At 34.7% G+C, this 27,702-nt stretch overlaps 1 protein-coding gene across 9 annotated transcripts in view; it reads left to right on the top strand.

The window, feature by feature from the left end:
• Positions 1–27,702, top strand: part of LOC123673514 (serine/threonine-protein phosphatase 2B catalytic subunit 3-like) — a 220,792-nt gene that overhangs the window by 112,429 nt on the left and 80,661 nt on the right. For all 9 annotated transcript variants that reach the window (XR_006746483.1, XM_045608044.1, XM_045608042.1 and 6 more), the window contains exons 3-4: positions 9,511–9,635; positions 14,497–14,608. Coding sequence is in view for 8 of the 9 variants with exons in the window: in XM_045608044.1 (XP_045464000.1) it covers positions 9,511–9,635; positions 14,497–14,608 (237 nt within the window). In the remaining variant the exon portion in view is untranslated. The remainder of the gene's footprint in view (positions 1–9,510; positions 9,636–14,496; positions 14,609–27,702) is intronic.

Here is a 27,702-nt window from a genome sequence, read left to right as displayed (position 1 = left end):
GTGTTTCAACGAGAGAAAAAAACAGATTTAATAACAAATACTACATTGCTTTTCACTCCACCTGTAACAGCCTACAGATAATAATCGATTTTGTGAACAAGAGCCGATGAAGTGAGGAAGACTTTGATATAATCAACTCAAAATATCTCACTTTTTCCTTAAAGAACATATAATGTACAGATATTCACTAAATAACTTGAAAAAAATACAAGTTCAGAGAAGTTCATAAGTGATCCCTAGCAATTGTTGATCAGTGTATAATGAGTAATGATACTTTTACTACTCAATTGACTCATTTCGTCACAAAAGCCAGTCTGGCCAGATTTATTCTCAAAATATCAGTAGATACTGCATTAAAAATCAGTAGGCGTAAGGAAGAAAGAGATAGACATAACTGCATTATTCGATGTATTTTGTTCTCTCGGTGAAATTATATTGAGAGGGGCTTATACTACGTATCTTTCTCGTGATCTGACAAAGTTCAACTACTCCTGTCTCCTCAGCGTTTTTGAGTTCTCACCACTTTTTAGGTTGAGTAAAGCAATCTCAAAAGTTCTCCTGATCTACCGTCTTCTCTACCACATGCTTGATCTAAAAATATGTTTCTACGTTATTTAGAAAAAACGCATTTTCAGCCTTCGACAAGACTTTTGTATAATATTTTCATGTGGAAAAAAAAAAAAAATATTAATTTTTCAAAAAAAAATCATCAAATTCTTTTTTCTTCCATTCCAAAAAAAATTATATAGAAGGACTTTCCGCAATAAAAAACTCTTTAAAATGAATAATAGTAAAAACCTCGAATGATTCAATGGTCTTCAGCGTATTATAAAGCGTTTTCTATTTTGAACTGATCGCTGAAACGGTATAGACCCCCCCTCTTAACCCTTTCAAAATTAAGCAGAAATATCTTATATCATTTTAGATAGGTAGACATTCAGAAATAATAAGATATAGGTATTTTTGCTAAATTTCGAAAGGGTTGCGATAATATGAAATTTTACCGAAAGAACAAAACAAATTTAAAAATACAATAAAAGAGGTCTATACACTCTATACCGTTTCAATTCAGATTTATTTCACATAAGTGACCATCGATTTATTTCAGGTTTTCATTTCAAGAAGTATGTTATTTATGATTTTATTCAAATGAAAAATGACGATTAGTTGAATTTTTTATTGAAAAATAAATATATACATGATATATTATAACATTCCGACAAAATATTCATTTTTTCATGAATCTCCACATAAAAATATTATACAAAAAGTCTTGTCAAAGGCTGAAATATCGGTTTTTCTAAAATTAAAAGCAAGGTGTAAAACCAACGATTCATATGAGGTTTTCACTATTATCCATTTCAAAAAGTACGTCATTGCAGAAAGCCCTTATTTATAATTTTTTTAAATGAAAAATAAATAATTAGTTGAATTTTTTATTGAAAAAGAAATATATACATGACATAACATTCCGAAAAAACATTTATTTATTCATGAATCTCCACATAAACATATACAAAAAGTCTTGTCAAAGGCTAAAAAGTCGGTTTTTCTGAAATTAAAAGCAAGGCGTAGAACCGTTTTTTCAATTCTTGCATGTGATAGAAAATGACGGTTTATCAGAGAAACGTTTCAATTTGCTTCAATCATCCTGAGAAGTGGTGGAGTATCAAAAACGCTGAGAAGGGACGACAAGACTACTAGAGTTAAACTTAGGTAGATCACGAGAAAGTCATGTGGTATAATATAAACTTCTCTTAAGAAAGGAATAAAACATAGCAAGAGTTAATTCTCATCTGTATTAGAATCGGAAATGTCTTCTGTTTTTTTGTACATATTGAAACTATGCAATTACTGCTCTGCATAATTCTACATTGAAAAAATAATTATTTTTCAAATATTGTTTTGGATGAAGATGACTCACTACTAAAATTGCCGGAGACAATCGGTTTCTCTCATCTGTTACAATTAAATTAATCTTTTCATTTGCAGATGGATGTGAGTGACATCATATCAAAAACAAAATTAGAAACTAGGGTAAGCATAAGGGAATTGTCGCCTTAGCCATACTACTCACTTTATTCCAAAAGGTCTACATCAATCTTAGAATCATTTGTTATTGTATTCGATAATAGACAATATTCGTTATCTATTCGTAGCAACTGACTTTCTACTACTCAATTTAGAAAATGTTTTACGGGGGTTATACTACATCGTAACCGGCTTTAATTTTGGAAGTATTGAATAAATCAAACTAAATTGGAAATTCCTTGTTAGAATCAAACGAAGTTGACTGCCAAGTAGCCTCGATCTAGAGATATGAAAAACATCTACTCCTTAAAGTCAATCTTGCGGAATTATTTGTATCGTTTATAACGAGAGAAATTTTGGCACCTAAATATAATTCTTCCAAGGGCAAAAAGTTTTGTGGATTTTTGTAATTGATGAATTGAATATTTTGATGTTAAAATATTCCTTGTTTAATGAAATACTCTAAAGGTGTACTGTATGCATTCAGACTGCATTTCCTTATTGAGAATAGTGAAATGAAGGTATTGAATCTGTGAGTCACAAAAAAGGGGTTTTTAAACTATTAGGGGGGTGTAGTAATCCGAGAGTATCTGAAGGTGAACTATCGAATATTGAGTTCCGAAATAAAAGTCTAAATCCGATATCATGAACGTTTATGAAAATTATTGTTAATTAATACTATTAAAAGTAAAGTATACAATACTTTTAATAGTAAAAATCAGTAGATTCAGCAAATCAGTAACCATCAGACCAAGAGCCTAATCTACTGATTTATCGGTAGAATCGGTCACCCAACGGCTGTCATTTTTGATTTTTGAGCCTGGAATGGTATAAAACTATAAAGTCAGACTCACCGAAATCGGCCTCAATTTTTATAAGGCCGTAAACACGAAAACTCTTCAACGAAAAAACCTGACACCTCCAAGCCACCTTCAAATTTTTATTTTTGTTGATCGCCTTACGAGAACTATGAAAAATTTGAGAAGAATGGAGAAAATACCGAATATTTCCGTAATTCTGCATCCGATTGGATTCATAGTTTGTGTCAATAAAAAAAAATCATTTCAAGCCTCGTAAAAAATTTCGTGTTGATACCATCATCAGAAAATTCAAGGAAATTATCAAAAAAACCTAATATTTCAACGACAGCTAAGACAACAGCCGAGTTGAAATTTTGCGTATTAATATAGTTATGTAGAATAATAATTCCAAGGTTCGTTTAAAATTACACGTTAATATCAACGTTAGAATCAGAGAAATTTCGAGAAGAATATCGAAAAAAATGGAAAAAGCATTGACTTGAAGTCAGGAGCTGTCGGCGCTCGTTAATTCATGCCCTTTGAGACTACATAAATGTAAAGTATTGTGGTCTTCAAGAACAAGGAATTTCATTTTGAATAAGTCAGCAATATTTGTCGCGCAAAAGTATTTCATTGAAGATAATTTCTTAAAAAAAAACAGCTACATACTTTATAGAAATGCCATTTTTCAACTTCGAAACCCTGTACTTCGAAAACTAGTCCTATAATATAAGATATGATTAGAGCCAAAGACTTGTTCAGGAGGTCATATTCTACATGAGACATTGAGAAAAATTAACGGTTGACAATTTTTCCATTAGACGGGTGCCTGTTGCCTTGAGCTGAGATTTCTATATAAAACACAAGAATAATCGGAAAAGAAGAGAAATACAAAACATACTCTACTTCATCGGATTCTTCCATATTTGATCAACTTTCTTAAATTTAATCTTGTGTTCATCAATCCTTTAAAATCTGTATGTGGAAGATTTCAGTGTTATTGAAATGCTCCAGAAAATACAGAGTATTTGATTATTCACATATAAGAACAATAAGTTGGTATTTCCATGAAGCATTAAATAATATTATGAATTAATTCATAATCAAGAGAACTAGACTGACATTCCCTAATGTTTAGAATACTTGAATATCTTTATATAAGGCGCAGAGTTTATTTCCATGAATCGAGAACCTGGTACAACCTATATTACGTCGTTCTTCATTATAATACTTTTATGCGGAATCATAGATCAATGTTACGAATTTAGAGTTACTTCATTGAAAACGAATAATTGAATATTCATACCTTTTCAAGAAATTAATACAGTACTATGCAGTTCTAGATTAAATAGGTCGAAAATCAAACATTGAAAACATTAATGAATCATTATTATTGACTGACCCTGCATTTTTATCATTTTTTTCGTTTCAAATAGAACTGAAGAAAGAAATTGGTTCACGATGAAACAATGATGATAACATTCGCGAAAGAAGTTCTTGCAGAATTGATTTTTTATATAACCATTGCAGAAAGTGTTATTGAGCACGACTTAACTTTGGAACACGAATTCATCAGGCCGTGTTGGAAAGAGGATACAGTGCAATTAGCACTTTTTGCATGTCGTTTAAAAACTTTTTCTATGTTTATATGTAATTTGATCTCGAAGATATTTGAATATGGCTTAGTTTGAACGTTTATGTTCATCGTCTACTGTAGGAAAATAATACATAAGTGCAATTGAAATTTAAAGTATCAAAGTTATTAAGAATCAATTTCGAATGTAATTCAGTTCAAGAATGTTTTTCCAGTGTGAGCAGTTTCGATATAACTATACTATTTAAAGTATCTAATTTAGAGAAGTTGATTGATGAGATCATCAGGAACACATAATTATACTCACTTTCAGTTGGAAATGAACATTCTACCCTCTTCTCTTTCAGACATGAAAAATTGTCAAACTTAGGTGAAAATTTCGAATATGGATTGGACTGATGTACTTATAAGTAGATAAACAATTTCTGAGCGAAAATTTCAAATAGTATCTACTGATGATCTAGATACCTGTGATGTTACTTAAGTAAACATCTTCAGGACTATCTAGATCATCAGTAGATATAGGATACAAATTCAACCATAAAGCCCCAAGCAGAGTGTGGTCAATCAAAAGGTACAGTGGTCAACTACTCTACCTTTTGATAGATCACACTCTGCTTAGTGTTTTATAGTTGAATTTGAGTTCTTGAAAAATTTTTTTGAACAGGGTCAGAACTTTTCGCCCTTTATAACAAACTCTTTCTAGTGCTTCAATTAGATACTCGTATACCCACGATTCTGAATTTTCCATATTTTAAATTTAACGGGTTTTACTGTTTTCTTCATTATTTTTTTTCTTCAAAGTTATTTCAACTCAATTAACTTCTCATTTTCTTATTCATCTGTATCACTCCCCTCGGAAAATAAAAGTACCCTCAATCATAAGTTATACTTAAAAACAATAACAGTGTGCAACATTTTTCCAAGTTTCTCTAAGGAAGCTGTAACAATCTTATTTCTTGCTACTAAATTCAATATTTGCTGAGAAAGGCAAGAGAAGAGTGATCGAAGCGTCAAGTGGACCCCTCAAGTTGAACTTTGCGAGGCTCGCAGACCACTCCAATGTCGAATTCTTCTATTAACATTTCAATAGACAAGAGTAGAATACCGTAGGTGTATTTCGTGCTGTTGAATTTAGAAAGTGTTTTGTCAGCATTCGTTTCCGTTGGGATTGGAGTGGAAACTAAAATCGATCCTGAATGTATTTCGGTTACTCTGGGCGCTGTCTGTTGGGTTTCTTTTTCATCCAGTATTATGTTTGTGTGTCAGAGGGTTCGTTCATTTCCGATGCGCTATATTCCAAGGTTCGTAGACGTGCTGTTACATTATATGTGTACCATTCGCTGCTGCACTCTTGGAATACGTTTTGTCATTGAAACCGTAAAGTAATTCGTTGTCAAGGCGAATTTCAGTGGTATCTTGTACAGGGTGGGCAAATTTCGATGTTTTAGCACTACAACTTTTAAACCAGAGGAGATAGACAAAATCTGATACCCCATTCTCGGTCTCTTTTTCTGAGAAACTAACAAAGGTACTATTCATATTTGGCCACCTTGTTTTGTTTTTGAGTTATAAGCGAAAATTGGAAAAATGGCGATATCGAAAAACATTTATATCTCTGCTAATACTGATGATAGAGCTCTGAAATTAAAACATTATACAGGCACTTTTTTACGTAGAATCCAGTGGCGTGCTCGCATTTTCAAAAGAGTTTTTAATTACGAAGCTATGACCCAAAGTTATGTTTTTTCGAATAGGAACACTAGATTTTTGTGCCATTTTCTGAAAGCTTAATTTATTCTAATTTCAAAAATATATAACATCGTGTGATTCGGATCAATATAAATAATAAAAAATGGCCAAAAACCTCTTTTCACCTAAGAGTCTCAATATTTCTATGGTTTCAACTGTTGCTCAACACAGAAAAATTGAGCTTTCTATAACAAGAGCAGTATCCTTCCGTTAATCTGATTATTTCTATGCTTTTTACATATTTCTACAAAATTCGAATCTATATTTATTTTATACAAATAGTTTCGAAAAGATGAACGTAGCTTGAACACAGTTTCAAATATTCATCTATTGAAATATCGAGAAGAGGTGTCGACTTGCATTGTGCAATTGTTGTCATTATTAGGTTAAATATTATTTCTTGTTTGTCCCTTCGTAATTAAATTGTTGAGTTCAATCATATATGCATTGTTTCATATGCTGTTTTAAATGGATTGGTACTTGTGCGTATTGATTCTGGATATCTATGTGAATAATCTTCTGATACATGCATCTCAATACAACTCTTTCGATTGGAAAATTCGATCTTGTGGTTTCTCCGTTATTTCCAAATCAATTTTCAGATAAAAAATTTATAAAACATATCTAGATTCGAATTTTGTAGAAATATGTGAAAAGCATAGAAATAATCAGATTGACGGAAGGATACTGCTCTTGTTATAGAAAGCTCAATTTTTCTGTGTTCATCAACAGTTGAAACAATAGAAATATTGAGACTCTCAGGTGAAAATAGGTTTTTGGCCATTTTCTATTATTTATATTGATCCGAATCATACGATGTTATATATTTTTGAAATTAGAAAAAATTAAGCTTTCAGAAAATAGCACAAAAATCTAGTGTTCCTATTTGAAAAAACATAACTTTGGGTCATAGCTCCGTAATTAAAAACCCTTTTGAAAATGCGAGCACGCCACTGGATTCTACGTGAAAAAGTGCATGTATAATGTTCTGATTTCAGAGCTCTATCATCAGTATTAGCGGAGATATTAATGTTTTTCGATATCGCCATTTTTCCAATTTTCACTTATAACTCGAAAACAAAGGAAGGTGGTCAAAAATGAATACTACCCTTGTTAGTTTCTCAGAAAAAGAGACCGAGAATGGGGTATCAGATTTTGTCTGTCTCCTATTGATTAAAAGTTGTAGTGCTAAAACATCAAAATTTGCCCGCCCTGTACATAGTTATAGAATCTAGCATTTTTTACAGTAGGGGAATACTCATGAACAACTTCTTCGATCGTTTCATCCCTCTCTTCTTTTTAGTGCTGTTGATCTGCTACACGAATATTTGTCAGCAATAATGTGCTATTGTCAGTCGAATAATTAAAAAAAAAAAGTGAATAAATGTTTCCACATACCTTTCTTCCCCAGAACATTTTCTGTTACAGTTGAAATAAATATGGGTGTTGAGTAAATTACATCTTCTACTTATTGCAGCAACCTTGGTATCATTTATGATTGTCAGCTGAGATTTAGGGAACATGTCTCATTGCTGTTGAAAAATCCTTCTTTGCACTTAGTCATTTGTATCGACAGAGACATTGTTTCGACTTCTCCTCGCGAAAGTATCGCTGTGAGTCACTTGTATTGTCCAAATTGAACTATGGATTGATAAGTTTTCATCCTTCTCTTGATTCTGTTGCGAGGTATAGATTGCAGAAGGTTCATCTTTAGCTCGAGAAAATATGATAAGGAAATAAGTGTTGAATCAAACAAACTTGCGTGGCTCAGGATCGAAAATATTTTTCGGCTTCAGATGACGATAACGGTACGAAGAATTTTTGAGTTCCTCTATTCCAGTCTATTTGAAGGAAAAGTTGATTTTTAGGCGCGATGTTCATGAAGTTGCAATTAGGCATGGACAAAGACTTACGTTGCCTGGAATCGTGTTGTCAGGGGTTTCTGCTGACTTGGGAGTGCCGTAACACCATAAAGCAACTGGTCAGAGGAAATGAGGTGACTCTATTATGGGTACCAGGGCACTGTGGGGTTGAAGGAAATCAAAGAGCTGATGAACTTGCAAAAAGTGCATCAAGGTTAACAACTGCTGGTCCTGAGCCTTTCTGTGGGAAAGGAAAATACCAATATAAAGCTGCGGTCCAGCTATGGGAGTTGAACAGCAGGACAATCCACTGGACTAACACTCCTAGACTTGTTCAGGCAAAGAAATTCGTGAAGATTTCACCAACCTATGCCAAAAAGCTCCTGAAGCTGTAGCTTCGGGTGATGGTGGGGCTGCTGACGGGGCACTGTCGGTACAAACATCATTTGTACCGTATGGGAAAGTCAGCAGACGAGATTTATAGGCTCTGTGGATCGGAAGCAGAAACAGCAGAACAAAAGATCTGCATGGTCACAGTTCCCGGAAAGCTTCCTTAATAAATTTTAGGCCTGAAAAGAATATGCCTGCTAGTGTACAGAGCTTTCTTTGAAAAATTCGAAATATATGGAATTTACTGCTTGAATCCTTTGCTCCACGAATGAAACATACTAACTTGAGAAAATTCACAGACATTACAAGAAAAAAACAATGCTTATATCTGAATAAAATTACTTAAAATTGACCTAGATGACGATGATGCGAGCAGGCTCTGCTTGGAAGATAGTGAGACAGCTATGAATATCATCTCAACTGAAAAACCTACCCCTGAATCAGTTTTATTCAAAGGCTGGATCTGGAAATATAAAATATCAATTACGCTGAGCCACAAGAGTTCAAAAATGCGGTCGTCCTCTCAAGACGTATAATAATAACGTACTAAAAACATTGGACTAGCTAGTTAAGTATAAGAAACTACAAATTTTGATAACTGAAGAATAAAAAGATGAATTGAGGAAAGATTATGTCCATTAACAAACTTAACTCAGATAATCGGGCCATCAACCTACCCTTATAAAGTTTCAAGTCTCTAGTACGTCCCATTCGTGTACACTGGAGAGTCAGTTTTGACCTCGAATTCTCAATCACGAATACCACCTAACCGCGTGAGATCGCTCTCGGCTCAAAATTCGAAAATCACATATATTTGGTCAAAATGATAGTTCACCTGAAACAAGCGCGCAAAAACTAACCGATTCATGTAATTTGCGTTAAAATGCACTCGAAAATGTGTTTGTTATCTCCAACACATCAATCAATAAAATAAACCATATCCATTCGAGTCATTGAGTGAAATAGATGGATGAAATGATATAAACAGAAATATAAATTTTGTGAATACTGAAAATCAGAAGAAGCTTTAACATTATGATTTATATAATTCTGATAATAACATATATTTTCTTTATTTCAGTGTGTGGAGATATCCACGGTCAATTTTACGACCTAATGAAATTATTCGAGGTCGGAGGACCACCTGCAAGTACAAAATACCTTTTTCTTGGTGATTATGTCGATAGAGGATATTTTAGTATAGAGGTGAGTAATCATGTCATTCAAAAAGAATTTCATATGGATATTCGATGTATGTTGTTGAATGATTCATGGAATTCACTTCAACAAAACAAACATACGTTCCCTTATTCGATGTAATCTTGTTCCTATTGTTATTCATGTCGGACTATGGGCAACTGCAAGTAATGCCAGGACATATATTTTTCATTCTATACAATAACTTTATATTTTCACGCTTAGTGATCCACAATTAGTATTTTCATGGATTTGAGGCGAATGAGGGAAACGAAAAATTACTGTTTTCATTTTGGAATTCATCTTGAGAGCTCTGCAATAAGGCTACAGGGCTTTTAATATACGCCACATTTAACAGTGAAGACATATTAGCTGGTATCAATACCTTAATTGAATTTTATATTATGTTCTTAGTCCCTATTATAGTTTTCTTTTTGCTTTTTTTTTTGTTTAATTACTAACTTTATCATTACTTCATACTAACAACGGTTAAACTTTTCAACTAATTTGCAAATGAAAATATTTCGAAAACGGTACATTGTATCGAGTTTCATCAAGAGTACCTTTTCAGTGTGAAATGAGTTCAGTTGAAATTTTGATTAATAAATCTAACCTTAAAAAAGTTGAGTTCTATAAACCTTGGTATGAACCTCGGTATGAACCGTGTAACTGGAGCCTTTCATGAGGGTCAGATAAAAAAACAAATTCATGGGATGTATCAGGTTCCAAAAAATATTTGTATAAAATTCGTCCACAATGTTGCCAGTAGTTTCGGCAAAATCGTAAAAAATGTGTTATTTTTTTTCCACAACACCCTTCATTCTGAATACGGATGTCGTTACAAAAATTTTTCAATAAGCAAACCGCAATTATTTTTCAGTTTTCTACCTCTCGCAGAGACGGGGTGTTATTTTTTTATGAAACACCCTCTATATTATTGTTCAGTCATCTGAGTCAAAACTGGGCTCTAATCTGGAAATATTATATAGCCTGCTATATACTCGTATAAACTTCTATTTCGACTTAACGTACAGGCTCACGTCTCTGTGATTATATGTTTATACCCTGTAGCTTACAGAATAAACCATATTATTATTATTATTTATTTTTCTAAAAGTTGTCCCGAAACCTAAATATGGTAGGATGTCCGCGACTTCGGACCATGTAATTTCTATAAATGGCCTTCTAAATCACCTGATTTATCTCTGAAGTATTCATTTCTTCGAGGATATCTGAAAAATTTAGTTCAAGGGCAGGAAATTCATAGAGCTAGGAATAATGATGAATCAAGTTTCAAAATAATCAAACTTTGTGGCAAAATGGCAAATATTTCGAATCTCCTCAGATATATGAGATAATCTCTTCATAATAGATCTGGCTAGCTGCCGCAGTGCTGCCTAGTACCATCCCTACTTCGCCATTGAAAGAGAACACTCGTTTATTCTATATCGTATAGCACAAATTAGGTTATTGCACTGTTTCTCAATACCATAAGTTTTCGCTGGTGTAAGGTTGAATAGCTTTTCAAATGCATCTTCCAAACCTGTATTTGTACAATTATCACGATGCCGTAATATTATTTGTTTCGGAGTACGTACCTATATTTCTTATATTTAATTCGAAACGAATTACTTCTAGTTGCTGCATGGTAGTAGTCATGATCTTCTTTCATTAAAATTGTGTTATTCTTCGAAATAGAAAAATTAGCATTTTTTCAGTCAGTTTTGGATATTATACAATGAATTCCTCGTATGTTCTACGTCAGTCCCTTGAGTCGCAACGAATGTAGGATCAATATGATATGACTTGCTTTAAAATTTGTTTCCAAAGAATATCAGCTGTAGCTTATACATCTGTTGTGGTTTGGTTTTGAATTCTCGTCTCAAATGCTACTCCACATTTGGCTAGTGAAATAAAGGAGATAGCAGAGATGCGGCAATAACCTTCCCTAGACCAATCGTCTAAGTCTAGACACATTGGCTTGATTTGGAATTCACACAATTAGCAGAAGCCCCCCTAACGAATCACTGTGAAAGCAAACCAATAAAGAATGTAAATAAATATTTGTTCGAGAGCGAATTCCGCTTCTTGTCGTCAGCAAATGTGAGTTGTTCCTAATGAGGTTCTCGGTCAAGAACATTCGCCAGTCCTCAAACCCGTCAAGCACAATTCAATTTCTGCTTGTTGTCGTTTCTATTCGGAAACCGGAAATTGTTTTTCTTTATGGACAACCATGAATGGATGGCATTGAAACTGAGATCTATCGATCGTCGTATACGGTTTGGGAGTGGAGAACGAAAAACACTGCAAATTTTAAACTACGATTCATTACTTTCTCGTAGGATATTTCAAGTTGAAAGAAAGCGATTTATAAATTGAAAAAAGACTCGATCACCGTGGACTTTCAACCAGAGGTGTTATACTCGACACCATTCGCAACTTTGTTTCAAAAATTGTGTTGACTACCCTTTGCAAGGTAATAAGAACGCTACTGACACCCGCTTCAAATAAATGTGGCAATGTCGCAATCCGTGGCAAATTGTTGTTGGAATGTGATAATGCCACAGACGTCGAAAAATTGAATTTTATGGCAATGTTTCGAGTGAACTGTGGTTATGTTAGTTTAATTAATCATGAAAACTGAAATTTACGGATGAATTGAAAGTTGGCCGTCTGAGTTTACATCTATTTATTCATTCAAAAGAATATTTCTGAATCCATATCAGTTTCTCTCTAGATGTTCTTATCATACAATTTGTGGATAATAACCATACAAAATATTCCCATTGTTGAATATCTTCCGATTGTTCCACACTTTCAATATACTTATACATTTCATTATGTTCCTTTTACATCTCATGAATTTTCAAATGAACTATCAAATTCAAATAGTTGAAAGCTTTAATTTAAATTAATTGAATGAAAAATTCGCCTGAGAAGCCAGAGGGTCGGCGAAACAATTGTCGAAACATTTGTGGAAATTAAGTCTTGCTTCATTTCATTTGACAGATGAATTTTGATTATTTTCATTTATTATGTATGAATATGGCCAATGGACTAGTTTAGTGATGTTGATAATACTATATTTGACACGATAGAATTAAAATATAGAGCAAAACTGATAAATCAGTGAAAACATTTTGAAAATCCATCAATAAATGACTGAGAAATAGATTATTTAAATTTACGTATTTTAGCGCGGAACGTCTTTGGTCTCCAACTCGTCTGTGACGTCACGCCACTTGCCTGTGATTGCTACACCATAAATTACGTTTAAATACCAAGGCTCTCGCGCCGTTTGTAGCTGTACAGTGTAATTTTAACTCGAGTTTTGTTTTTATGTCACCATAATGGAAGAAGGCTTCGTGAAAGGACAAAGTTATTTTTACTCAATAACTTATTTCAAACCAACTTACACCTTAGTATTTTTATTATCAGAAATAGACAGCTAGTACTGATAGGTACTTACATCAAAATGATCTTCACACACATATGAAGTAGTTTTAGGTCCAATTAAGTCACGCCTCATCAATTTGCACCACTTCTTCCTTTGATATATGTCATTTGGTACATGAAAAAACAATTCATTGGGGTTTTTAATTGTCGTGCTTGCACACATAGGTACAATACAATATTTGTTGAATTTTTTTCATTTCAGCCATCGTGTAACGAACAAAACACGACACGAACGGCACAAGTGATTGTACACCAATGAATTCGTAAGCACTCTGCGAATACCAGTCGCCTCGTGTAAGTGACGTGACGTCACACACTAGACTATGAAATTATTCTTCCAAGCGCGACTTCAAAGTCCCATAACTTTTTCATTTCTGGAGATATTTCAATGATTCTTCCACATTTTTGTTTCATTTTACTTAAATTTTAGAATTAATCCTTAACAAAAAAATGAAAACTAGTCCATTGGGGCCAATTCAAACACTTAATTCAAATAAAAAAAAAACACTTGGATTCCACATTGAACAATTCCTTGAACGGCCATGAATACCAATTTCATTCTCAAAGATGGCATAGGTAGATTATGGTCGAGTACAGCTCCCTAGATCATCCACGTCAGAGGTTTTTACGGTTATCCCTGAGGTAACGCTCTTAGAAGGAAAGTATGCGAATAATGACGATCATATCGGCGTGAGCCCTGCCCTCCCTCTGAAAATTTCGAGGATTCATCTCAATCGTCAGTTTAACACTTAATGCTCCCTGCCTAATACACCTTCCATATCCATTGGAGTAAAATGACTCGAATCCTGTGCGGCTGAGTTAAATCCCCAGCGGTGCCGAATTAGAGAATAACGCGAAGCCATAACGCCATGCACAAAGTCACTACACACCTCTGCTAGTACCGATGACGCCCCAGAGAAGGAGGTACGAAGGTTTATCAATTCAAGATGCAAACTCACCTGCAAATTTCAAGTTTTGAGGTCCTTCCTTTTCAAAGTTATCATGTATACGGCCAGATGGATTTACAGAATCTAATTTGAGGACGGATTTGTCAATCGTGAAATCGAATATAGTCATACATATTGAAGAGTTGAGTGAAAAACAGCATTGAATAATAGTGCTCTCTTCTTATCAATCCGAAATGATATGAAGAACTGGCTATTCCCACCCCACCTAAAAAAAAATTGAAATACCTTAGCCTTTACTACTACCGATGTCAGTTCTGAGGATTCGAGGTTCGACCTAGATACCTAATCCCGAATATACCTTCTACAGTTGTGAATAAAATATCAGCTGAAAAAACTACTATATTACGGACAAAACCAACTTCTTTCTTGTACATATAAATAAAACATATAGGTTTCACGCTTCTTCATTCATAACCAATCATCATTGATATCTATTTTTGTTTCAGTGTGTACTGTACCTGTGGGCTTTGAAGCTCTGTTATCCTACAACTCTTTTTCTCCTTCGAGGTAACCACGAATGTCGCCATCTCACAGAATACTTCACATTTAAACAAGAATGTAAGTACTAACATTATTAATCATTGAAAGGATTTTTATTCATTCTTCAACCGGTCCTATTTAAGGCAATATGAGATCTCGTTGTCAAAAAATAGCACTAAACACAGAAATAGGAAATCTAGTTTGCCAAAAATTCACATTTCAAAAGGATACATTTATATTTATGCTTTCAAAATTGGTCTGGTAAAGAGGTCACTCAAAAAATATAACATTATGCACTACCATGCGAATATCATATAGTCTTTCGAAATTGAACACAAAATTCAAAGGGTGAGAATCAATTGTTATGTGATTATGTTGATTATATGGTAAAACATGTGAAATATCCACAATCTGTCAACGAATCTGGAAAACGTATTTTCACTGCCAAGTCAAATATACTATAGATAGCGGTGCACGTTGCTAAGGGAACTCTTTTAATGATGACTCCTGGATGAACTTCTCACGGGTTTCAATAAAAAAAAAACTCTGCACATGGGTGTGTCGTTCGCTTCTAGCATTAGCTCTCTGAGTGAAGTAATTTCATCCGACCGAAAGATCGTTTATTTGAAAGAGATAAAATTTTTATAGAACCTTTTATGTCAAACCGAATACCCACATACTAAATTGCATAGAAATAAAATGCAAATATTGAGAACATACTAATTCCGAATTTGCGAGTGCGTAATGTTTACTTTTATCCCGAAGAGCTAAAATCTTACCCTAAATACTTTTTTGATTTTCATAAACATTGGACTACTAGAACGCGAATATATTGCGATCATTTTACGTTTTCGGATGAACGATCAGCAATACTAATTTGAAAAAGCTTCACCATGAAACCACTGTCCAGAAATTCGTACAATTATACTAAATTTCATCTAAATCAGATGAGCAAAATGCAAAATTTAGTAATACCAAATTTCATCAATAATCGGATTTTATAATTCAAGGCTGTTATAGTACATCGAAAGTCACTCGGCGGAAGCCAGAATATCTCGATTATATGATACAAGGGTTGTTCAAGTTTCCAGAAATTCCTATGGGATCCAGTTAATTTATTGCTAACAATACTTTCAAATAAACCCCGGTATTTAGCGGATCCCGATATCCACTTCAAAGGGACATCCGGCCAAGCGTTTTTATGGACTGGTTCAAGTGACTTTGGATATACTTCTTCTTTATGTGCCGTCTCCTTTAAGAAGGTTGGCTATCATCATGGCGATTTTTATCTTTGAAGTTGCGGATCTGAACAACTCAACAGAGCTACTGTTGTACCATTGCCTTAGGTTGTTCAACCAGGAGATGCGTCTTCTTCCTATACTTCTTTTACCCTGTATTTTTCCTTGTATAATAGTTTGCAACAGCGTATACCTCTCCCCTCTCATCACGTGGCCCAGATACTGCAATTTTCTGATTTTGACTGTGTCGACTATTTCCTTCTCCTTTCCCATTCTTGTCAATACCTCCTTGTTCGTTATTCTGCTCACCCAGCTTATTCTCAAGATTCTTCGATATGTCCACATCTCGAATGCTTCCAGTTTGTCGGTGTCGCATTTCTTAAGCGTCCAGGCTTCCATTCCATATAGTAGTACTGGAAATACGTAGCATTTAAGCATTCTGATTTTAAGATGTAGACTAAGATCTGTTCTGGTTAATGCATTCCTCATTTTATTGAACACTGTTTTAGCCATTCCGATCCTTGATCTTATTTCCTGTGAATAATCATTATTGTTATTTACAATTGTTCCCAAGTACTTGTATTTGCAGACTTTTTCCACTGGCTCCCCTTTGATCCATAATGTTTCTCGCTGTTGTTGGTGTTTTGCGATCGTCATGAATTTAGTCTTCTTGGTGTTAAGTGTGAGCCCCCTTTCTTCACTGATCTGTACTACTAGATCTATTAGCCTTTGTAGTTCTTCCAGGGTTTCTGCTATTAGTACTGTGTCATCCGCGTATCTGATGTTGTTTATAACCTTCCCATTAACTTTCACTCCCGTTGTTTTTTGATTTTCCAGTGCTTCTTGTACTATATCTTCTGAATACAAATTGAAGAGTAACGGTGAGAGCACGCATTTTTGTCTTACTCCGCGTTTTATTTTTATCTCTTCTGAAACTTCATTTTGCACAGAAACTTTGGTTAAAATAGAGATATGTTATTATCCTGATATCATTCCTGTCTATGTTTTTATCTCTCATGAGTTTTATGAGATGATTATGGCGGACTTTGTCGAAAGCTTTGTTATAATCGAGGAAGGCTACGTATATTGGCTGATTGACGTCCATGAGTCTTTGAGACAGCACATTAAAGGCAAACAGCGCCTCTCTAGTACCCATTGCATTTCTGAAACCAAATTGTGTTTCACTAATATCCTGCTCCATCTTTCTAAAAATTCTTTGATGTATAATTTTGAGAAATATCTTGGATATACTATACAAGGGTTTTCGGATGAACTACCAACAGACTGACATAAAACAAAAATTGTATGAGATCGTATTGTCGAGCGAAACTCTGAAATCGGAAAACAAAAATTATTTTCATCCTTACAATATGCACAATGCTGCCTCTACCTTCGGTTAACTCAAAAAAAATAAGAGTTAAAATTTCTTAGTTATGCGCAAAAGCAAGTCTTGTTGCTCGTACATGAGAAGCCGGTGTTATTGAATATTTAATCAATATTTATTACAAACACAGTTCGTTCTGCCATTTCTTCTTGCAATATTAGTATATATTATGTGTGTTGTTGGAATATCCATGCCAAAAAACTATCGCATAAAATTTCAAAAAGAAAAGTTGCAGATGCACTGGATGTTTTTAGTACGTCAGTTAATGTGAATAGTGTGACTCAGTTGCCAGAATTTTGAGCGGAATTTTTTCGGTTGAATTTTCAACATTGACGAACTCACAAATTTATAAGAATGCAACTTTATCTTTTCAAGCTATTACTTACTGAGTAAATAACATTACTACTCATGAATAATGGATAAGCTAATCAGAAGTCGATCCAGGTAACTATAGAGACCATCAATGAAACAATCGTAACTACAAAACATAATTTTCGACGTATTTGTACATCCTCAATTGTTGTATTATTTTCGTACAATTCCAGATGAAGTTTCATTAATTAAATGAATGGTTGCTCTGACAATGTGTTAGGAGTAGAAGATAGTGGTATATTTTGCACATAGAAGTTAAAATTCAAACTGATACAATTATTGCATCTCCTGCGCAAGCAGAAGTGGTATTATTTCTGCAAAAATTGATCTCAAATTACAACAGTTATTAAATTCTATTGTTGAAAATTGATTATAGTTTTATTATACAGGGTTAGAACTTTTTAGAGGGGCACTGCAGGGATATCGAAAATCGTTAGAAATACAGGGTGCCTTAAATTGCAAAAAAGTTGCGTTATTCTGGGATTAGTGTGTTGGTGTTAACAGATCCAAAATATCTCCAATGGTTCATCGGATATCTCGAAAAAACAAAAAACCGAGTTTTTTTTTTCTGTATAACTCATTTGTTTCTGGAGATAACTTCAAAAAATTCGGTTTGTAGGCACTATCAAATATAGAGATTCTAATGGTGTCGTCAGATTTTTTCTGTTATCCATTGTTTCAGAGACGCGATAGTCAGTTTTTTTTTATGGTCACCATATTGGTTCTCCTTATGAGGTGATACTTCGTTCAGTTGCTATGTAAAACTATAAATTAATTTTTGTAAAAACCTAAATCCTATTTGATAACTAACGTCCAATTAATTTTATAATTAAGTATGCTGATTTTTTTTTTCAATGTCAAAATCTGTAATTTTGGTGATTTCAACTAATAGCAATGCATTATTCCAGTCAATCATCGATATACCTTCTTTACATTGATACGTCAAAATTTTATTTTGAATTCGTCATTATCGACAGCTTAAAGCGTCTTATTGAGAAATGAACAAAAACCGATTCAGTGCCATCAACTATTGAACATTCAAATTTAAAAAAAAAATAATCCTCTCAAATACAACTCGTTCTCCAAATTTTTTCAGATAATGTTTTATTTTCTTCACTCAAACTTGTTTATTTGAGGCAAAAACATTCAAACAAACCGAATATAGATAAAATCAATCGGTATGTTTTCATGTTTTTGCCAAATAAACAATTTTTCGTGGAAAAGGAAAAATTATCAATAATATTTGAAGCATTCGTGGTATTACCTTTGATAATAACACTCTACAAAGCGTACAACAGGCAATGTCTACGAGAGGCGGGGTTCTCATTTCGAGAAATCACTAACCGCACGAACAGAAAAAATCCAACTACTGTTAGGAGATACTGTCAAGCGTACTTTGATAATGCGCAAAATTGAAAAATAGTAGGCTCCGGATGATGAAGCTCAAGATCGACGTCTAAGACTTATGGCCATAAGAGACCGATTTACGACAACTCGTACTTTGGTTGATGAGTGGTTAGGAGAACAAGGCCATCTTGTAACTGTTCAAACGGTTTACCGCCGGATAAGGTCTTTTGAACTGCAGCATTATTGACCCCATCTTGTGTTACCTCTGACTGTTGAGCATCGCCGGCAACGTTTTCAGTGTTGCACAGAACGCCAACATTAGAATGTGGAATGACATCAGGTCGTGTTTGCTGATGAATCTCGATTCTCCCTGGGTACACATGATGGCCGTAGAAGGTTTAGACGAAGTGAACCTCAGTTTGATCTTGAGTGTCATGTACACCGGACAGAAGGCGTTATGATATGGGGTGCTATTGCTCATGCAAGTAGGCCACCTTTAGTATTTATTCGAGATAACATGACAGCGCTGCGTTCTTTCAAGAAATAGTGGAGCCATGTGTTCTCCCTTAGCTTAACCAGCTCGAGAATCCAATATTTCAGCAAAATAATGCCCGATCTCATGTTGTCTGAGTTTGTTTGAACTTTTTCGAAGCGACCTATTTGAATCTTTTGCCATTGTTGGTCAGATCCCCTGATCTTTCGCCCATAGAGCATGTTTGGGACATCATGACTAGGAGGCTTGGAAATTTACCCCAGCCCCACGGGCTTTGGCGGTCTGAGACATGAAATACAGGTAGCTTGGGATAGTATCCCTCAAAAAGAAATAGACCATTTTATTGCATCAATGCCGAGACGTGTTGGGGAGAGTATAGATAATCGCAGTGGACAAACACATTTTTAACAAATTTATCAAAAAAATTGTAAGCTCTTCGTTTTTTCTTCAAATTTGAATCATTTACTGTTTGCTTTACTATCTATGTTTTATAAAAAAAAAAATTAAAATTTAAACAGTTCCTTCTGGCTGTTGCAGTGTCTTTGTATGTTAGTATACTTATTCAAATGATTGAGAGTCAGAGAACACTTCAAGATATTAACAAACGTATGTGTATTGAATCGATTCTTGTGGAAATATAGTGTATTTTGAGATTTCGAGGAAATCAAACCAAGAACAAAATTTTCAATAAGATTTTCGTTGTCAACGAAACTTGATAATAAAATGTTTAACATTCAGATTAATTCTAAGCAAATTTCAAGGTCATTCAGCTGTTCAATAAGCTAAAATTCGTTGATCATTGACCTTCATATCATGGCAGATGCTCATCATAAATCGATATGAGTATACCGAAAGCGAAAAGTGTGAAAAATATATCACTTTCCACTGACAGTTTTCCAAACGATAAACTTCTCAGTACTCACCTCATACCCGTATCTTCGCCCACAACTCTCCGAACTACCCGACCTTATCTTTATCGGTATAGACATTATCAACGCTCAACTTTCCAACACACGTTATTCCCTCTCCCCCCTAACATCCGCAACACATGGGGTTGACACTGAAAACTTCGCCCGTGAATTATGAAAAATTAATTGATTTCCTGAAGTTGATCGTCAGGCCTTTCCTTCCAGGCCTAATACTCCCGAGAGTTCGCGAAATTGGGAAAAGAAGGAAAGGTTATTAAATATTCAAATGATTTTCGCATCGCATCAGGCAGAATTTACCTTAGTGAATTAGCTGGAAGGTTGTGGAAAATGTCGGGCTGAAGTTAAATATTGAATTCGAAACTGGGCGAGATAGATGTTTCGATCGGAACCGCGAACTCGTAACTTTACTCTAATTATACTGAAATTTGGGATAATTTTCAGTGTAAATGGGTTTTTTAGTAGTGTATATTTCAGTTACTAAATGAACGTTTATTTATCATTTTATAAAATGAATATCTGCTGCAGTTTGGTGTTGTTTGTGAATAACGTACATGAAATTGTAATTTTCATTTAGAATATTGATGTTTTTTATGTCTGTACAGAGTGGTCCTAAATTGGTGGTTCAGATGAAAATGGCAGATTCCTCGATTCTTCGAGATACAGGGTGTTTCTTTTAGTCCTACTTTCTTGTGATTATTATAACAGTTTAACGTTTCTGTATTGATCTTTGCTACAGATTGGGTAATTAAGTACCAAAATTTGTGAATAACTTGTTCATCACAGCTCACTAACTGGATATGAGGATGATAATTTGGATTTTACTGAAAATTACCGAGAATTGCGTGAAACTTTTGCTCGAAATCGGTTGCAAAAATGACAAAACTACCGGAAACCAAAAGAGTTATACTGGACCAAAGTTTCTTTTAAAATTAAACTAGGAGTGATCCACCAAAAAAGGTTCTGGAGGAAAGAAGTGGACACTGTATCACCTTTGCATTAAAAATTATCATATCACATAATGAAAACTTCAAATTGGAATATGTATATCAAATTCAAGTCAAATAGCTTGAAGGGAAGATGCTTTGAGAAAAAGCTTAAAAGAAATATAACTTCAACACTCTGTATCTCGAAAGAAAAGCGTTTACGGGCCAAAATTTATAGAACATTTTTTCTCCAAATGATACAAAGAATCTGTCATTTTCGTTTGTACCTCCAATTTAGGAACACCCTGTATAAGGAATTCTCAAAGACGAATCACCTGGGAAGGTGGAATAGTGTGGATCTCCGTGTTTGATGAATACAACCTACTCTTTTGAAACTGACTTACAGTTTTCTGGTTACAAGCATGCATATGTCTATCAGCCAATTGACTCTTAGTGATGGTATCTTCACTTTCTTTATCTTCGATAGATATGGTCAAGCTTATCTTGAAAATTAACTATATTCAATTTTTGCTGCTATATTCAACTAAATTACTGATTATTTTTCATATGTACGATATCAGATTGCTGATTAACTTAGATCACTTTCTATCCAGCTTTTCGGTAAATTCCGCTCCAGTCAGTTCTCCACTTTGTGACATTCCTTCTCTTGCGGTTCATAGATCTTTCGGACAAATTTTTTTTCCTGCGATTTTGACTCCTTTTTTATCAATTTCTGATTGTTAGTTCTTATTTTCGTGCCAAGTTGTATTGGCTAAGACTTTTGTAAGTGGTTGAGTGTTCTTTTTTACCGAAAATTGCTTTATATTCCCCATTTTCCCTAATCTTCTTGTATTCTTTCGAAATGGATCACCCCGGGCCTTTTATGAATCTTCAACCTTCGTCTTCTTTGGTTCAGCAATTATATCCAGGTTTTTAACAATCTTTTCGACGGTTTATTCTCGTTGGAACTGTTGTGGCGTGGTGAGGTGTATAAGGTGGGGATTATTTTCAGTAACTGATATTCAAAATGGGTGACATTAACTGCCCACGTGACGAATTAGATTTTTTACTGATGAATATAAATATTTGAGGGTATATTGAAAGAAAAAATCAATTAGCTTGAAAAATAACCATTCAAGAACGAAAAACTGCACTTAAAATGAGGAGGCTCACAGACAAAAGATAAGTATATTAAAAAAAGCATTCGATCAGGAAATATATTTTTGCTTCAATATTGGTACCCGATTCAGTTTCATGAACACTATTCTTTCTGATCTTTTCCGCGCCATGAAAGAAATAAAATGACGTGATACTCTCTCGCACGTCATTTATCATTGTTATGATATTCCTGGAAGGAATTGAATACAATCGTTTTTCTCGTCCTTCTAAAATTCACAGTTCATTCGAAAATAAATTCTGCATCTTTTTAGCGTGAATTCGTCAGCCCACAAAATTCCGTCGTACTTGAAACTTTTATTGAATCTTGGCATTTCCTGCTGAATGGAAATTCGATAGAAAATTTTTGGATATTTTTAAACCATAACTGTCATGTTTTTTCGACTAGAGAGTTGGGTTCATTAAGGTCATCTTGAAAGAAATTTATATGTCCCCATCGTCAGGATCTCAAATTTTTTGCATAATGTTCTGAAAAAATTCTTCAAATTGAAGGTATCCCCTGTTAAAGCTGATTTCGAGGATGAAAATACTATTGTAAGAGTAACTTTGACAAAAACTATAATCATATATGTAAACCACTCGATAGTTACTATCCCACTGTCGCGACCGAACTCTCGCACTATCAGGATAGTACTATCGTGATAGTAACTATCATCGTGAAAATGAGCCTTTATTCATTCGTAGTAGACATATTTTCGAAATATACACCTGATATTTGAATTATTCATCTTGCATTACACGTTTATACCTAAGAACATAGAACCATAGAAAATCTGAATTCACTCAGCCAAAATAATAAAATATAATTGTTGAAATGGAAGAACTAAACTATCTGTAACGACTCACACACCGCCATAGCGAGAAACTTGGGCTATGAACCCGTATTTGTAACAGAAAAAATGAACAAACAAAAATGAAAGTTTTTAATCAAAAGTTACCCCGAAAATACTGTATTTTGTAAAGAAGTGATTACATTCCTGAACGTTCAAAGGCAGTCGGTTTTTTCACCAGAAAAGTTGCTAGCAGTCCAATGCAATGCTTATTTCCTGTATATCTCGAAATCATTCGTGTACAGCCAAAACTCGACATTCATCACTCCACTAAATTTTTATATGCAGGGTGAGTCGGGAGAAACGCACCAAGTGTGTATTATGCACGTAAAAATAAATTCAAAAAACCCATTTGTTCTTATACAATTACCATTTTTTTCCAAGTTATAGCTAATTACAAACAAACCAAATTTCCTATATTTCGTACAAACTCGAAAATAAACGCTTCAAACACATATAACACAACAAAAAGGACCAACCAATCGGTACCTACAGCATTTTTTGTAAGAAGCGGTCGAGGAAGTGGTGAACTATTTGAAACATTTCAATTATACCATAATTTGAAAACAAATGAGAATCGGATAAAAATATAGGGGTTTGTTTAAATTATTTTGGATATTATTCGGGCGACTGCGCCAAGTTGGTAATTTTTTTTGTTGTGTTAATTACGGTCACATAGTACCGAAAAGAAAAAAAGGCTTTCATTTTTCCTATGACCGAACGAATAATCACAGAGTATCATTTGACACTTCGAAGGATGTATTTTAGGTTGTCTGACAGAAAGTAGATGATTGAATTGAAACGATAATGATTCTTTTTTATTTTTTTTATTACGGTGTTATTTTGTTTCATAATATATTTTCATTTTCAATTTTTCTTTCGTTAGTAACACCACCGCGAAGCCGAGTCGGACAGACTACTAATAAAAGTAATGAAAAGAAGTACCCTCCTTTGTAGGACCCCGGAAGCACTAGAAAACACTGCAGATCTGAAACCGTTAATCTTGCTATATTGCCGCATAATGGATAAGTAGGAGTTGAAAAGATCAATGGGAGCCAGCATAGTGAATTTTTTTAATACGTTGAATCCCAGAAGAGCAACAGTCCTATTCAGACAATGAGAACTAGTTGGTAATTCCGCGATATCCAGATTTAGGCGACGTGGAAAATTGAACCTTTGTGTAACATTTTTTTCATACGTTCATTTCATAATGTAAACATCAAAAAAGTTCCAGACACAAAATGTAGATTTGTTGTTCCCATAGACACAGATACGAAAGCGTGGGAAAAGGGAAATCACGATAACAAACATTCCCAATACCCCGCTAACCAACCCAGTTACGATGAAAATTTTCGACAGCAAAAAGTTGTTGCCTCCATTCCACCATGTAATTTTTTCAGTAGCCCGTTCATTACACCCATTCAATAATTCAACCCTCGCGCCCGCCCCTGACCTCGTTGTAACCGGAAAACAATTCGATTAGGGGTGGATTCGGAGTCGGACTGGAAGCCGCAAAGCCCCATTCTTGATGAGGACTTTGTATACGTTCTGCTCGAACAACGGGAGAATTATCTTTGCGTTGGTATTACCCTGACAATGAGCAGTCCCACTTATACGACATTTCTAATTAAACACGTCGACGTAAGTTAAGGCCAGTTTATGAACTATATTAACAAGTTCGAACTTGTTCCTCTAAGTTTTGTCGTAGAATGTATCTGGGGGCGACTATTTATTCGGGTACATTATGGAATAACAGATGAGGCTTCTGGGAATAGGTCCTCGAGCATCTTCGCCTTCAATCGATGAAAATCCTCGTCAAGGAGGAAATTTTTGCGGGATGTCATTAGAGTTTACCTGGAGTTCAAGCCTTAACCACCGTACTCCAAAAATAGTAGCATTGTGAGGTCTGGAGATCGCATGTACAATTCAATTATTGAAATATCGAAAGTTGATGTTTCCATGAAAATAAATGTATTTATTCGAGGTTTGCTTCCAAATAGAAGAATCATGTTGTTTATTTTTATTTGATTTTAAAACTGTATAATAAGCAGGGAATATATTGATGGTTAAATTTCGGTTCATTTCCTCAGGATTTCCAAATATTATACAATTAACAAAAAACGCATTTATAAAATCACAACATATATTTTATTCCCAAAACTAGAAATATCAACGATAACAATAACAGAAAGTCATTTTTTTCACAAAATCATTGTTTTAGCTCCAGAAAATAACGTTGTAATACCTTTTATTCTTAATGGATTGAAATCCACCTTATGGACACCCAACCAATCTCTACAAGTGTGAAACTCCTGTCGGCACCTGTTAGGTAGTGGCTCTCTTGAAGCTCACTTAAAACTTCCATTACCGCCCAAACCGTAGAGAAATGTTCCAAGGATGCCAACCTTCCTCTTACGTGTTCAGCCACAGTTCGTCTGGCTCACCATAAGTTTGGTATTCTACGACGGCATATCCTTCTTGTTTCACGCTGTCCTGCCCTAGAGGAGTGGGGGATAGGGCGGGAACAATTAATTGAAGGTGTTAGAGTCATCTAATGAGTAATCTGAAAAATGTGGAACATTTACACACCTAAGACCTTCATAGTTCCAGGGTTCCCCACATAGGGACTTGGTCGGCAAGCTGCCTCCCTTAGAACGTATCACCACGAGGAGACGCCTCTTGACCCTGGTCTTGCGACCTTTGCGAACTTATACTACTAACGCAAACCAAAAGTCCTCACAGCAAAGGATCAACCTTAGTTTGTGCAGAGAAAATATAAGGATGGCGGTTCTTCTTCTTGCTTCCCTCTCGGCCTCTTGTGTCTCATTCTGCTAGAACTGTCAATTATTTCCACCTACCTTTACCTAGAACCAGTCGCTTGGAAGGGTAGAGATTAGAGGATGTGAGCGAGGTATTGGCAGGAATGTTTGGGGGAACATAGGATTGTTGAGGTATGGGGACTAAAGCAGGCTGGGATTATACACGCCACATTTTCTGGTCAGTCTTAGTTTTCAGTCTACTTTTCAGCAGGCAGTTACTACAAGCCCTCCCACCACGACAAGGTGCTGACCTCGGAAGAGAAAGTTCCAATACCTTTTTATTTCAAAATGAACTTCGTAGAAATTAATCGTAAATCTTGAAGTTGTCCACAGCCAGATTTTCCAAATTATACCCAATATCAGAAGGCACCTTAAAATGTCTAGGGAATCTCAGCTTCAGATTATATCACACTAGTAAATTACTGCGCACTGATAATTCACTACCTTCCGGTAGTGCGGTGACGTGTCCGGTGATCATTAATTATTTCATCGCATCCCTCCGGTGTTGGTTTAATACATGTCATGTTAATGACAGGCACCCATGCTCTGTGAAATGCAGGTATGGTTTTTTTTGTCGATACTATCTTTGGATGGTATTATTTTTCATTATCACGTAAAAACTCTTCACGAATAGTAATTATAGCGTACTTTAAAATGAAAGATATCAAATAAAATGTCCTTCACATAAACTTTGTGTCCAACTAAATCACGCATTCCATTATTGAAGTAACAATTTTTGTAACGTGAGAGAGTACATAATTTTTTGAAAAGTGCCTCTCAAGGTGTTTGGGTTAACTCTTCAACATGTAAATTTTAGAGACTTTTGATTTTATAACGTTATGTGAACCTTAACTGAAATCTGGGATGTTTTATTCTTTTCACTATTAATCTCTATTGATGAATGTTTATTTTTCCCTTTTTCTAATGTTTCTATATAATACTCATCAGACGAATATCTCTAGTAAAATATTGAACGATTCAAAATTTTTCTCCACGAAATTCAACACTATATATATTTTCTGAAAGAGCTACTTCCTCCATATGGAAAATACAAAGTTTTTACTTTCAGTAGAGGAATGATGGAGAATCGTCTTGAGGTCTTTGATTTCACAGCATAGCCAAAAACTTAGGAGAAGCCTTGATTATTAACATTATCAAATCCGTCATTATTGCATATTCAGCCGAACTTGGCTTCTGAGGAACAGTGGTGTCAATTTGCGAAAAGATTATTCCAATACTAACCGAGCAGCACTGAAGATGCCTATATGGTACTACTTCATTAAGTGGACCTATATAAAGTACCATAAAGTCTTATTTCTTGTGTGGTAGAGAATATTAATCCTCCATCTGGATATATCGAGAAAAAATTGTTATATGTTTTAACCTAACCTGATAGGATGGCCTCAGACTTGGATGTACCGAAGAATGGTAGCTGCTGCAATATCAAAACCGAACGCTGTATCGATTTTCAATAGGAAAAGGCGACGATGTTCACATCGTGAATTGGATAAGAGAAAATTTGTAGATCTCTCCCTCAGGATGTTCAAGTAAATCACTCACCTATTTTTATACAACGTCTGTAATTTTTTCATACCTGCTCACAGTCGTTTCAGGAAATTCATGGTTATCACTTATGTATAAAGTATTATTTTATTCTAGAG

This window comes from Harmonia axyridis, chromosome 2 (genome assembly GCF_914767665.1).
Source record: "Harmonia axyridis chromosome 2, icHarAxyr1.1, whole genome shotgun sequence".
Taxonomy (NCBI): domain Eukaryota; kingdom Metazoa; phylum Arthropoda; class Insecta; order Coleoptera; family Coccinellidae; genus Harmonia; species Harmonia axyridis.
The sequence above is the reverse complement of the archived record's forward strand: the minus strand, read 5'-3'. Positions and strand labels throughout refer to the sequence as shown.